General features: G+C 41.6%; 1 protein-coding gene across 2 annotated transcripts in view; it reads left to right on the top strand.

Moving 5' to 3' along the window:
* The window catches only part of LOC146495503 (ERC protein 2-like), a 162,466-nt gene that overhangs the window by 20,380 nt on the left and 126,468 nt on the right, over positions 1 to 15,618 (top strand). For both annotated transcript variants that reach the window (XM_085146166.1, XM_085146165.1), the window contains exon 6: positions 12,272 to 12,439. In XM_085146166.1, coding sequence (XP_085002292.1) covers positions 12,272 to 12,439 — 168 coding nt within the window. The remainder of the gene's footprint in view (positions 1 to 12,271; positions 12,440 to 15,618) is intronic.

Here is a 15,618-nt window from a genome sequence, read left to right as displayed (position 1 = left end):
TGGGCGAACCAGAGGATGAGTAAAGATATTTAGAGCTCTTTAGTGGGCCAGCGTGGCCGTGCATTCCTCTGCTGCCTGTCAATCATTTGGCCAGAGATGGCAGCCGTTCCCACAAGACCCCCCGACTCACCTCATTCCTTCATTTTCCTTCAGCAGTTTTCTTTCAAGCTTTCTTTCAGCCACCTATTTTCTTTTGTCTCACACACGACTTCTGGCACATCACACGCTCATATACAAGAGTGTGTGATGTGTGTGTGCCAGGTGGGTCTCATCATGGATGACACTGATCGGTACAGTTGTACATTCCCCCAAGAGAGAGGCTGGTTCCTGAGACACGAGGAGCAGCTTCACCTCACAGATTTGTCTCTAGAAGCAGATGGGAACGGCCCCTGAACAGAGGCGCACTGTGAGCAGCAGAAGGAGAAAATGGAAGCACATTTTATTTGTCAATCAAAGTTAAGGACAGCGTCGTAATGGGTGTGATTGAATCTGTCTCCAGATAACTGGGAAATGTGGAAAATAGTGTGTGTACGCTGTTGTGCGCCTGCCTGTGTCTGTGGAAACTTTAATACAGTCGATGTGTGTCTTTCCTGCCTTGATCAGGACAATGCGGGGCTGAAATGATACTCTACCAGATCAGGTAACCTATCAGAGACCTTCCTGCATATTTAACCAGCCAGCAACAAAGCACAAGGCCAAAGCCCAGCTGCCATCGGTTCTCTGGGACTCGCTTTAGATCTCTGTCAGAAGATTGTTTTGAATGTTATGAACATTTGTTAAAAGAGGCCAGATCGCTGTTTTAAGACGCATGGTTAGTTTGATTTAACTGTCACATATCGGGTTAGATGGATGAACCTGCCCTTCAGTTGTGTTGTCAGAGTCTCTGATAGGATTCAATAATCCAAAACAAAATAATGATCCTTAAAATACAGGTTTTATTGACTCTAAGCTCGGCTGTGTTAAGCAAAGCAAAAAATGAAAGCAGAATTAAATCATGACCAAATAATAAAATTGACAGAAATAAAGTGCATAATAAATTTAATTCCTGATGGGGAAAGCTAGTTTGAAAAAATATTTGGCTTAAAAAAGTCATTTCTTTCCCCCATCAAACTTAAATCCAACCAAAACACTCAACTCTTGGTTGTCACTGCAAAGTCTGCAGACCTTCTGGTTCCCCTCCCAACATCCACTGAGTGTGTCTGTTTGGCAGCACAACTCACTGATGTGTACTTAATAACATCTAAACACAAATGGTTTCTTGGCATTCTCTGTGTGAGCTGTGTTTGCTGATTAAACTGATAGTTTACTAAGAAACACACAATCAATCAACATCACTGTCACATGGTATTAATGTCTTTTGCAGATATAAGGCTTAAATATTTATGACGATTGTACTTTGATTTACATGCAGCACTCTGTAAAAGTCACAAGTTATTCCTCATTTAAACAGATTTTGCTTTAGGAGAACCGACTGTTTTCCTGAGCAATAGCTTTGCAGGTTTTCTGAGTTTTTCTAAGGACATGAAGGCACCAAACTCAAGGGGTGAAGCCGCTTTTGTGTCTATACCTGACAGATGCATAAACACATAATGTATTCACATTTTTTGTTGATTCTAACACAAATGCCAAAGATGTAAAATAATATTTTTTCACCTACAAGGTAATTCTCAAAGACCTGCCAGCCAAAACCTTTGCATCATCATGGTGTGTAATGTGTTCTTAAAACATTTGAGGGAACTTACAAGTTTAATTCAATTTTATTTATATAACCCCAAATTAAGTCAAGTGGAGAAAAAAAGAAGTGGCTGGGCTAAAAAACGATGTCTATAGCAGATGAACAGAATCTGAAAGTCGTGTCCTCAGTTATATGAAAAAAATCCAGGACACAAGACCCGGGAGATGCATCGGGCCCTTCAGTCGATCCAGCTACTGTTCGCCAAAGCCTCATCTGAAACGCTCTCAGTGGAAAGCTGGCTGTCAAGGAGCTGAAGGAAGCGTTACAGGGAGGAGAGGTTGAGCGACGCCAGGTTACACAAGAACTGGACTGAAAGTCAATGTCAGCGAGTCTGCATGATGAATCCAAACTGTCAGATTATCGGAGGTCATGAGGGAAGTATAACACTGAGTGTCTGCTGCCGTCTGTAAAACGTAGTGTTGACTCATTCGTAGTTAGTGGTTGTACTTCAGCCAGAGGTGTTGGTGATCTTGAAAAACTGAGAGAATTATGAACGCAGAAATGTGCCATCAGATTTTGATCCACCATGCAATGCCATCTGGAAAGCGTCGGATTGGCAGTGGCTTTATTTTTCAAAACGACATTGATCCCAAACACTCTGCCAATGCAGTAAAAGCAATACCTGGATAGCAAAGCACACAATGGCTTCCCCAGAGCCCAGATCTCAACATCATTGAAGCAGAGTGGGATCATACTGACACAGAACAGAACAAAAGGCAGCCAACAGCCAAAGAAGAGCTTTGAATGTCCTTCAAGAAAGCTGGATAACTTTTCTTTAAGGCTACTTATAAAACCATTATAGGAACGTTTCCCTAAAAGACGCTTTGCTGAAGACTTGATACAAAATATTGACCTTCAAACTCATTAGAACTGCACAAACTTTTATTTATTCCATGTTTATTTGCACATTTCAGTAAATCACTGCACCTATTTCACATTTTCCTAGAAAGATATAAAGAAAGAGGGATGACAAAAGACTTTTGTACAGTACTGTGTTTATCATGGGTGAGCATCATGTTGGGGCAACTGACCCTATAAAGAGAAGTCTAGACATGAAGCTGGAGTCTTAATCGGGCACATAACTTTGCACAGCAATATAACATTTGATATTTCGTTCCGACTGCCAGTAGAAGTGTCAGAAGCAGCACGCCTGTAATGCATACTTTGGGATGTGGCAGCGTGTCTGTATTTGGAGAGAGCACAGTCTGCGGTATTTCACTTCGGCTTCGTCAGATGTGACCTCAAATATCTCGCGTTCTTTCATCACCAGCGTTTGCTGTGTCTGTCAGAAGTTTTCATTTTGAGGTTGAATGTAATGAGTCGTAAAAGATATAAATGACTAAAAAATGACTCGCTAACATCCACGGCGGTGGCAGTGATGAATAGTGAAAACAAGAGGAAAATTAAAAAAAAGTGGGAATGAATCACGACGTGATTGAGCGACAAGAGGAAGTGAAAAGTGAGAGAATCGCACCGTTTGATGGATGTGTAAGGATATGGGCTTTTGTCAGTGAGTGATGCGATGGAACGGCGTGCTGTGGTCCCTGCTGGACTGTTTTTGTTGATCTTTCCTTGTTCTCCTGGCTGATTGATGGTTCATACAGGTAGTGAGGCGGAGAAAAGACGTGGTCGGAGCCGGGTTAAACTCCACCCTGGGCTGTCCCCCTGCTGCGTTCTCGCTTACTGTCTTTCTTTCTGCCTCATTCACTTCTGCTCCCTCTGTCCACAGTTTCTTGTCCCTCGTGCTTTCGTCTCTATTCGATCACATTTTGTTGCCGACTCCTTGTTTCACCTTATTTCCACATTACCAACAGATTAGGAATGAGAACGGGTGAAGAAACAGTTTAAACAAAGGTAAGAACTTGATGAGCTCTAAACTTACAGTGAGCTTATCACTGAGTAAACAGAAAACATTCCCGTTTGCTGACCACTAATCAGCAGGTCGTGACAGTTTTTGTATGATCTCATCTGAACTCGACTGACCATGGTCACCGTTCTCAGACCCAATAGCGCGCTCCCGTCTTCGTAGATCGGTGTGGTTTGGGTTCCAGTGTGAGTAGCAGCATTGGGCCCCCCAGAACAAACATGGCACGGTCCAAAATAAAGCCCCCACAAGTTCTTCAGAGGCCTTGTGGAAAAGCCATAAAGTGGAGTTACAGCGGTCAGAATGGGGATGAGATATTTAATGGTTTACACAGCGAAGGAGATAAATGTGACCTAATGAGTCGACGGACACATGTGTGCACGCTGCACGCGCATTAGCGTTGCTGTCCAAGTATACGTGACACGTGCTTCATCACGAATGGTTTGTGTGACATTTTATTCCGTATTAAGGTCCTTGGGAAATGTTTCTGCATATTTTTGTTTTCTATTTTGAAACCTAACAGAAAAATACACACCCATAAACAGAAACTGTAATGTGGGCTTTGCTTGGTCTGCAGTCAGTCAGCAGGTGGTTAACCAGAAGGCAGCGAGGTGGTGATAGAGACAGCCAGAGACAATAAGCCCCTTTCTTTTTGTTCTGACCTCCTCTTTCCTCAGGGTCACCCTGCTTTGCTAAGACCACTTAACTTCCAGTTTCATACACACATATGCCCAAATACACACACAGACAAAGACATACTTACACAAACACTCCACGCCACAATAACACACTCCGAAAGCAGTTTTCACTCTTGCTTACAGTAAGTCGGCTCTTTGTTAACACAAACGTCTCCGAACAGAACAATTAAACTGGATGAAATATGACATGTTCCACTGCTCTACTTACTCCTGCTTACAGGGAAGGTGTGTTTCATTTTTATGCAGCACATCTAAATGATCAAAATTCAACTTTTACTTCAGGGTTTATACTTTGCTCAAAACTCTTTAAGAGTTTTAAGGAAATTCTATATTTTGTAACTGGTATAGTATACAGATGAAAGATGAAATAGAATAGTGGTCACTGTGCGCAGTGCAGGTTACCTGGTACGAGGCAGCTGAGGCATCGCTCTCAGAACGACTGGCAAAGCTTTGTAAATACCTGCTGCCTCACTTACAAACAAAGACAAAGTACCAACCCTGACGTCTATTTGAGGCGTTTGAGGTTATAGATATACATTTGCTGTTAAAACGCCATCATGTAGGAACACTGGTACTATTTTCAAAAAATTAATGGATTGCTATTTCAGATTTGGGAGCTTTTGCCTGGACTCTGAATATAAGTACTAAATATGAATTTCTGTTTCATGTAAATGTCTGTGTATTAGGGGTGGGGAAAAAATGGATACTGTGTAGCATGGTGATATTTTGTTTCTAATAATGTATCGATACAGGGACAGCAGAAATCGATATTTTGTTACAAAAAGGTTTTTGTGCTCTGACTTCAGAGCATGTTGATCCTTTTTCTGAGCAAGAATCCTGACATTCCTTCACTGTCCAAATGTGTTTAATAAACATGACAGTTTACTTATTTTAATTTAAGACATGTTTTATTTTAATTAAGTTTAAAACTTTTTTATTTAATGTAAAATTATATTTTGTTTTAATTTACTTTCAAATTCTTCAGTTGCTGAAGGGGCTGCATAGTTTTCATAAACTGCATAGTTCAGAATAGCTATAATTGTACCAGATGGTTGATTCAGTTAAGTTGGACTAGACTGTAATACAAACCGTTCAGTTTGTCAACAATCAAACTGAAATGAGAGAAAGACTGAGTGTGAGACTTTGATATTAGAGAAAATGATGATTGATAAAGTTTACCTTTATGTACAGAATCTGAATATCGCAAAATATTTTAAAAAATCGCAATAATATCGTATCGTGGGATGTATGGTGATTCCCACCTCTACTGCGTATGTAGGTGGCAACAGGTTTGTGCTAATCACAGTTAATTTCTTTAGCATGACAAACATAATTACCAACTTGACTCCAGTTAATTGCAGACTGGTAGCAGACTGGTAGCAGACTGGTAGCAGTTTGTCTCTGCGTTAGTGATTTTTTATGGTTATCTTGAGACACCAAAGTCACTGATAAGACTTCAAAGGCGATGAAATGCAAGTCTGTTGTACATGGTTGCAATAACTGTGGTTACATTTCAGCTAACCTTGTGTGACTGTGGCATAGTGAGTTTAAGACCTGATGTAATTCTGTTGATTTTACAATACAATTTTGGCTAAAAGGCTATTGACAGAATTTTGTCATCTCCATGACAACATACTTAGTTGTCATTGAATTAACTTTTCAGGTTACATTATTAGTTTGGTATTTACTCGAGACTGTGACTGTGTGTGAGACTCAGCTAATATTTACTCTTTGATGAAGGAGAAATCAAGCTTATTCCAGGCTCCTACTGTAGAAACTGCAGAGCAGCATTTATTTTCCACGTTTGCCAGAGTGACTGCTCAGTGTTTGACAGGAAATGGATTCCCTTGGAACAGGATGTAGGAACTGGCATGCAGAGCTGGAAATGATCAGGAAAAATAATCAGGAAAAATAATAATAATAATTATATATTTATAATTATAATTATAAAATATAATTTTATAATTATAATTATAAAATTATATTTTATAATTATAATTATAAAATTATATTATTATAATTATAATAATAATAAGCAGCAAGTGTTAATGAGGAGGAACGCCTGCAGCAGCTCTTCCTCTGCATGCGCACGTGTGTTGTGCATGTGTTTTTGTGTCTTTGTTGGCGGGATGTAACGGTGATGGATGGAGGGCAAAAGAGGGTTTGAGGCAGCGGCGTGCGACGAGTTTGTGCTGTGACCCTGAATGTCATGAAACCTGTTACACTATGACTTGACTATGACTATCACTGTTACAATATGAAAATGAACTTTCATGCTTCGGTAGCAAACAGTCATTGACAAAGGTCCTTTTGTCTGTGTGTGTCTGTCTGTGTGTGTGTGTGAGAGTGTGTGCGTGTGTGTGTGTGTGTGTGTGTGAGTGTGTGTGTCCTTGTCTGTGCTTTCCCGTGTTCCCCTCGTAGCCTTTAGGCACACAGCTGTGTTGCCATGGTTTTATCAGCAGATGTTATGGTGTTCAATGAGACAGTGTCCCGCTCTCCACCCTGCAGCTCCTGCTGTGAGCCAGTTTATATCCGCTTATTATCCCGAGTCAGCCCTGAGGTGATCTGTCCATTATACGAGTGCGGATCAGCGCTGTTGCCTTAACTCAGCTTTCATGACACAGCCTTTGCCCTGGGACAGGGAATTCCCACATTTCCGTAAAGATCGACTTCAGTCTTGTTATGTCTGGGATGACCAGCTCAGGTGGAGATGAAAACTTCTGTTTGCATGCATGCACTTGTTTATCTGTGTAGGCATATGTAGCTGCTTTCTGACCAAACATTTTTGGGTGTAAGTACCCATTAGGGAGGTGCTGGGAAGCACATGCCTTGCAGCATTTGTTCTTTTCTTATAGGAACTTGGAAGCAGTGAGCAGCTGGTAATGCACGTCAGCTCATATTGGGTTAGTTCTTAAAATCATGTTTGACTCTTCATTCAAAAGTTTCCAGACACACAAAAACAAGCCCCTGTCTCTTCCTGCCAGCGAGGGATACAGATTATTAATTTAAAACTGGATTTGTTATTGGCAGGTGAACCACAGCCGAGGTGTTGGAATTGGAAAAAGGTGGATCCCTGCTTGTAACCACCATTTATCAAATATTCAGTCCACACTTAAGTATAAAACACAGTTATTGCTGTTCACTAAAACCAAAATAAAATTGAAACTAGTTGTAAAAATGTTTTGGTTACTCTAAAGAAACTAACAGAAGCAAGATCATGTACTTGAGAATAAAAAATAAAAAGTATATGTGAAATATTGACCTGTTGGGGGTTACCCTGCTTCCTGCTCTATGACAGCTGGGACAGGCCCCCAGATCACTGTGAACTGGAAAAGTGTTATAAAATATATAAATGGATGTATTGATGGACGGATGGGTGGGAGATATCTTACAGTTTAGTCTTTGATAATTTAGTCAAAGACTAAGAGACTAAAGACTAAACTTAGATAATTTAGTTGTGAAAACAAGCACAGGGAAGCACTGCAGCATATATTTATTGAGACAGGATGTGAGTCAAAAGTGTTGTTTTTGTGTTCTCTTTAAATTTGTAACTGAAATGAGCGAAAACACTAGTAAAACAAAATGTAATTTCATAATTAAAATGAAATAATGATGTAAAACTACAATAACGCTGGTCAGGACCAGTCACAATACATCACCTCATGCAAAGTTCCTCTTGTGCTGAGGCAGTTCCTCCTCTATAGCAGGAAATACCCCAAAAAGGAGTCCTGAGAACTCCGGTGGTCCTCAGTTTGAGCTGTATGGGAAAAAGTACCAAAAACTATAAAAATGGTCTTTAAGTGCCTTCTGTGTGTAAATAAACAGTGTAGGGTCGTCCAGGCCTTGTTTACATTTTCTGTGTAAAGTTCGTCATACTTCCATCTGACAACGCCCCCCTATTCACACGCTCACACACTGAGCACGTCAACATGCACCATTCACTTAAAACAAAAAGCATCCTTTGGTCTTCAGGCTACTCTTACAGTATTTGTAACCTCCCGACATCTATTGAAGGCTTCAGTTACATCAACATGAAACTATGGATCACTTGATGCCAACTGTATAAATAAGAGATATATAACCTGGTGCTTATATACCAGCGGTGTGAGTTACTCTATATATCCTCATGGGTTTGTTCACCTTTCAGCAGTCTTTAATAATGCAGATATTAGTCAGCATGAAAACACTGATACGCTGCTTAAATCCAGCTGTCTGCATTCATTCTGCATCATATGTGTTGGTTTGTCTCGCTACGTAAAGTACATCTCACCAAAGAGATGTTTGAATGATAATAGGGAGACTTTGGTGGTCTCGCATTGTCTTGAGTTTGAATAGTCTTCAATATTTTAGTGATGAGATTCAGACTCAGTGGCTTGACAAACCTGAATTAGGCGAATATTAAGAATAAATTGAGATGATTAGTTTCACTGCACAGGCCTTTGAATAAATTAAATGTAATGGGTGCCGTGTGGTGTATTTATAAAGGCTAGAGAGATGCAGCCAGAGGAGTGAATAGCTCACACAGCTGTGTGTGGTGCATCACAGCAGGCCAAGAAGATCTTAGTTCAGGCATCAGATACATCAGAACCTTTCCTTTGGATTTAAGAGCTTTAATGGTGTGTTTTCAGTGTGACATTCAAACTTGTTTTAAGACACACACACACGCACGCATGCACGCACACAAATGAATATAGCTGATGGTTTGGATATGAGCTTCTTTAAAGGTCATAGATGTTTTTCTGATCAACCTGAGACTCTATTTGCCATATTGGACTCCCCAGTGTGCGAGTGAGAGTGCAAATGTGCAAGTGTTGGTGTGTCCCAGACCTCGCTGTGGTCTTACAGGTTTTCACTCTCTCTGGTTCTGCTGTTTGGACTGTGGTCTACTCATATAGTCCCTGTGTTGTTTATTGCGGCCCAGAGCCGACGTTGGGCCCAATATCTTTGCAGATTTGCCTGCCAAAAAAACTTTTATGATGAAATGTGAGGCAGGGAGAAGGGAGGTGAGGACAAACAGTGAAACTGTTTTCTTTAAGCCTCTGTTTTACTCCGCTAACCAATTTCCAGGATCTACATTTGGCTGTCATTGCAAGCAAGAAGGAGGAATTTAATCAGAGTGTGTTTATGCATTTGTGCGTGCTGTTGGCATATTTAATTACAGATACAGTTTTGTGCCTTGAGATTTGTTGAATAGACATATGTGTGCGCACGTTAGAGTCGTTACAGATTTGGGAATGAATTAATTTAAGCAAAATCCGGGTTTGCCAAGAATTAATAGTTTTGCAACCACAGAATGTTGAAAACATATCAAGATATTTTTTTAAATTATGGGGTGCTGAGTGAGGGACTGGAAAGTTTAAGTGGGTTTTTTTGGAGGAAGGTGGGGTGATATAGATGTGTTTTTAATTCATCAACTCAGCGGAGCTTCTCAGGGCCGTCTCCAGTGTTCCCTTTAGGTTTGACTGAGCCAGACTGGACAGCAGCGGCGTTTCTACTCCTCTCCCCGACCTTTCTCTTTCCTGCTAAAGAAATGTCACGATTACAAAACAGGATATGGTCCCCGGTGTCCACTCGTGTAGGCAGCATCAATACCGTGGTTGTCTTGGAGACAGCAGGAGCTCTATGTTGCATATCATCTCCCTCAAATCTGCACTGAAAGGCGCAAACCTACAATGTTATGCTTGGGGAAATGTGGGTCTGCACCAAAGACAACCTGATTTGAAGACTTCAGGGATTTCTCACACTGACACATCACTCTGTCTCGCTGCAGGACCTGTGCCTTTAAATGGCAATAGGAAATCTCCTGGAGAGTGTGCAGCATGGTTGGAGGGATGGAGTGTTGAAAGAGAGGTGGTAGCCACAGGGGAAGAGAGCGAGAGAGCGAGGTGTTTTTGAAAGATGACACAAGGAAGAAGGGCAGCAGAAGAAAAGGAAAATTGGAGCGGAAATTGAGGGAGAAGAGAGAGGTTAATCACTGTGTGCAGTTAGCCGTCTATCATCTCAGCATGTGTGCCAGCTGATAAAGCCATACAGTATTTCCTGCAGCAGCCCTGCTGTTGGAGCGGTAGCCGGTGAAACAGCAGCATGCCGGTGGTGTTAACATGCTCAGTCCAAACGATGTGTTCACAACAAGCCCTATCCACCTTCTTTCACTTCTTCATTGATTACGTCCCTTGCTTTCACCCTCACTATTATCTGTCCTTTCATTTGTCCCTCCGCATCTCATCATCCATCCTTGTTTTTCCATGTACTGTCTCGCAGCGCTGAGTGCTTTAAGAGGGTATTAGCAGGGCGTCTGTGTAGTACTATCACAGCTTAGTGGGCCAGTGCAGGTGAGACAGCAGGGATTTCCTGTTAGGCCCCTTTGCTGCATTCTTGCTAAATTGCTCCTTGCCAGGTGGAGATGGAGGGGAGGAGGTCTCTCGCTCTCTCACACACACACACATGAATGCAGTGGCAAACACACACACATAGTATGTGCATGTATACTGTATGTGCATTGGTGATAGCACCACTATTGTGCGCGTTTGTGTGTAAATGTGAATGTGGGAGGACAGAGCCGTTCTCAGTACTAGACTTTGGTTGTCTGCCAGAGGAGCAATATGAGATAAATACTTCGCCATCTTACAGCTGGGGGTCCTGGCCTGCTTCTAATGGCACAGTGACAGGCACCCTCTGTGTCCATGGAGTGCACTCTCATTTTACACATGCAGGCACATAAACATATCTGCAGGGAGGAACCAACTGTGCTCCAACACAGCTGCACTTTTCAATTGTGCCTTTAGTATATCTGCTTCTGATTTTTTCTTCTGATTGCTCTCATATTATTTGTTTTGTCTTGAATTCTTGTGGTTTTAAATTTCTCTCAGCATTTGCACAATAACAAAACAGCAGTTGTTCTAGTTCTAATCATAAACCCTTGTGTGTCATTAATTTAACACACACAGTTTGTGCAACAATATTATTATACATCAGAATAATGATTTAGGTGTTACTGTTGCCTAAAGTGAAGTTAACTGACTGACTAAATCTTACCTGCAGTTGCTCCAACGCCGTCCTCCCTTTATGAATCACAGTCAGTGCCTCGTGAAATACCTGGGAGATAAGTTTGAAAGCTAAACAGAGATTTTGCTGTAACTATTTCCACACTGTTCACGTTTTGTCCAAGTAATGACTGTTAACAAGCCTTGTGTTACTTCCCTTCATCGATGTGTGTGTGTCCTCTTGAAGTCAAATAAAACCCCTGAAATTATACGTGGGAATAAAGTGAAATTGCAGAAGAACAAACAAGGAGTCGGTTGCGTATGTCAAGTCCAATAAGTAGTGCTGGAACGTGCACAGATATCTCTCGTCTCACTACACTTAGCCAGACACGTCAAACTTCTACGTGTGAGTGTGAAGCGTGTGAGCGCTCTGATCTATGGCAGCAGCGGCCCAATCACACAACACTCTCAATAACAAACACAGGACAGCTCCTGGCTCTCTCTCTTTCACACACACTTTGCTTCAGTCCGCAGTGGTTCAAGTCATGGACATTAGGTCAGAGTTGAACTTTTACTACTTCCAAACGTCAACAAGTAAATGTGAGAAATGTCATTTCCAGCGCTGAATAATAACATCTGGGCCACCTGACTGAGAACTGGGAAAAATCACGGTGTAACATTTCTTCATCTTTTTTCTGCTTCCTCTTTTCTCTGCATTTGCCCGTCAGTCACTCAGCTCTCGCTCATCGTCAAACGTCTGCCTTAAAACTGTTTTTTACAGATTACTTTCAACCTGTATGGTTGCCTGTCTGTCTGACTGTGTGTGAACTCTGGATATGGTGCATACTGGTTTATGTCCACTTTTCTCTCTCCTGCTACTTGTCTGTTAGTGTTTGTGTTGTGCAGATGCTGTTTTCGGTGTCCCTGTTGATCTGCCTTTACAGTTTTGTTATACCTGCCTATCTGCACTTCTTGTCTTGGTTAATTGTAGGTAGATGCTCTGCGAGTGCGTTTGGAGGAGAAGGAGCAGTTCCTGACCAAGAAGACCAAACAGCTGCAGGACTTGACTGATGAAAAGAGCACACTAACGGGAGAAATCAGAGACATGAAGGACATGCTGGACGTCAAGGAGAGGAAGATTAATGTCTTGCAGAAAAAAGTACGTAAAGCCAACTTTTACAGCAACACATTGCATTAAGTGTAGCCTGACTTTAAATGCATATGAAGCCTTTCTGTTGTGAGTTAAATTCACTCTATTTAGAGAAAAATGCAGCACATTGTATTATAAACTCTCTAATTATTCCTTTTATACTAAAATGAATATTTTAAAAGCTTGGAGTGACAATAGTGCAAAGTGTTGATGTTGATCCATTGAGTTCCAAGTGCTCATCAATAAATTAGAGACAGATAAAGTGAGCATCTTATTATTATTGTACAGAAAAAGAAAAACAGACGTGCTCCCACAGGAATGGATGGAGCCAGAAGGAGAATGAGTGTTGGGCCTAAACACACTCTAAAAGCACTCAAACCAACAATAACAATAATAATAATAATTCAACAGCTCCACGTGTGAGTGGATTGTAATGTAACTTAAAGAGACAACTAGCTGGACGTTCTCAGCACAGAGCTCAGGCTGAACTTTCAGGGGAAAATCCAAACAATGTGATATTTATTTGTTCTCTCAGTGCCGCTGATCTACCACTCTGACTCTACATCTGGACAAAAAACAAGAAAAAGAAAAGGAGGAACAAGTAACTGAGCTGATATCATTGTGTGTAACACTATTGAAAAAGCTGTCTGTCTTCCACAGTGTTTTTTATTCCCCAACCAGTTGCAGTAGACGGCTGCACCCTTGAATTGAATTGAATTGTATAAATGGCGCTGGTGTCGCAGTCATACGTGAGATACAGGACGTCACTGTGCAGCATCGCAGTGTAGGCCAGGATCTTGTTTTCCACATAGTGTTGATGTTCATTTCCAAATTGCTATGGGGGTTGGACATTCAAACAAACACATGCAACAGGATGCTGCTGCCATTTGGTCATTAATGCCAGCAGTTGTTTGTCATACTAAAGAAAAGAAGTGTCAGAAACCTTTCAATGCCTAATCTCTCTGTTTTTAATTGTAGAAAAAGTCTAATGTCCAGTGAGTCAACGTACTTTTGTAACAAAAGAAAAAAAGGAAGTCACATTATGACTGGCAGTTTTATTGATTTAAATCAGCTAAATATTTTTCTAGTTCAGTCAGCCATATCAGAAATGAAGTCTGTGATTAAACACTGAGAGCGAATCGTTGACTGACTGGAGGTTGGCTAATCAGAGTTTTCATCACTGTCTTTGAACATGTATACAGTGCCTCCGTGTGTAAACTTGTACTATGCAGTAAATGGGAATGATGAATTAAAGAAACATCGTACTTTTGGTCCCAGATGCCACACATGACCCTCTCTTTCTGTTTGCACGGCATGTCTCACAGGACTTAATGAGGATGGCTATTTAAACCGGGCTGGCGGCCACCTGTGGTGCGCATGCTGGCAGTTCCTCTATAGACCAATTACATACACATAAAGGTCTTCTCTCATCTTCCTTGTTTCCTCTCATGTCCTCAAATTAAAGGTCTTCTCCCTCTCCCCCACTTGCTGAGTTTAAGAAAAAGAGCACAAAAGGTCAAATAAAGTGCCATCAGGGTGCGTGCATGTGATTGTTCTAAAAATATACATAATCTTTTATGTTTGTGTGACAAGGTTTGAGGATCTTTCTGCACCGCATATAACGTGCTGTACTCCTCCCTATAGCATTGACTTAAGCAATATGCTTGCTTTTAGCTCATCCCTGTTGCACACTCCAGTTGGCTGTGAAGTTGTTCTCTAAAAATGCCGTGTTTACTATAGCTGTTCCATTTAAATGCAAAGTGGCTGCATGTCAAAAGCCCTGTAATTAGGGATGTGTCATGGTTTGCTGTGGTGCTTTGACATCAGTTTTCATCAGTACACGCTCAAACGTGGGCTTACTGCAAATGCTTTGCTTTTCCTTCATATCATTGTGTTGATGGCTGTTTTAACACCAGCAGGTTTTTTTTCCTCGTTGAAATATGCAGAAAGCCTCCCTCTCTATCCATATCTTTGTGTTTCTTTTTCTCCTTTACAAATATTATTGCTGCAGACGTGCTCCTCATTCATCATGCCACAGTAAACTTTAAAAGGCAGAAGTTCTGCAACACCCTACAAAAGGTCAGCAGGAATATGATGAAAATGTTTGAAATATGTGTTAACGAATGAATTGAAGTGCGAAGTGACTGAGAGTGATTTGAATGAAGAAGTGTGCCAGGTATTTTAAACTGTGGCTCTCTCATTGTGTTTACATACACATAAAATAGCATGTTGATTCTACAAATAGTTTAATAAATGTATTGCAGTGTCAATTAAAAATGTACAAATTCCAGTGAATTTATTTTAAAATTGATAGCATAGCTTCACTGCAAGAAGGTTCCTGTTCCAAAATTCCTATACCCTTAAATTCCAGTTCGATGGATGGATGGGTGGATGGGTGGGTGGATGGATGGATGGATGGATGGATGGGTGGATGGATGGATGGATGGATGAATGGATGGATGGATGAATGGGTGGATGGTTGGGTGGATGGATGGATGGATGAATGGGTGGATGGATGAATGGGTGGATGGTTGGGTGGATGGATGGATGGATGGATGGATGGATGGATGGGTGGATGGATGGTTGGGTGGATGGATGGATGGATGGATGGATGGATGGATGGATCGATGGATCGATCACTGCAAGAAGGTTCCTGTTCCAAAATTCCTATACCCTCCCCTTAAATTCCAGTTTGATGGATGGATGGATGGATGGATGGATGGATGGATGGGTGGGTGGGTGGGTGGATGGATGGATGGATGGATGGATGGGTGGATGGATGGATGGATGGATGGGTGGGTGGGTGGATGGATGGGTGGGTGGATGGATGGCTGGATGGATGGATGGGTGGATGGGTGGATGTATGGGTGGATGGATGGGTGGATGGATGGGTGGAGTGGATGGATGGATGGATGGATGGATGGATGGGTGGGTGGATGGATGGATGGATGGATGGATGGGTGGATGGATGGATGGATGGATGGATGGATGATGGATGGGTGGGTGGATGGATGGGTGGATGCTCACATTTGGCTGCTTGGTACTAAAACAGTTTGACAGCACCGTGAGCGTCTTGGTTGTGAGTATTTCCATCCTTGGCTCAAAGAAAACCTTTGTTGTTGACAAAGTGGTTCCTGTGTGTGTGGTGACAAATAAGTCCAGTAAATTGTTCTTTTTCCGTTATTGTT

Source organism: Neolamprologus multifasciatus, chromosome 20 (genome assembly GCF_963576455.1).
Source record: "Neolamprologus multifasciatus chromosome 20, fNeoMul1.2, whole genome shotgun sequence".
Lineage (NCBI taxonomy): Eukaryota > Metazoa > Chordata > Actinopteri > Cichliformes > Cichlidae > Neolamprologus > Neolamprologus multifasciatus.
Note: the sequence above shows the minus strand (reverse complement) of the source record. Positions and strands in the feature narration are given on the sequence as shown.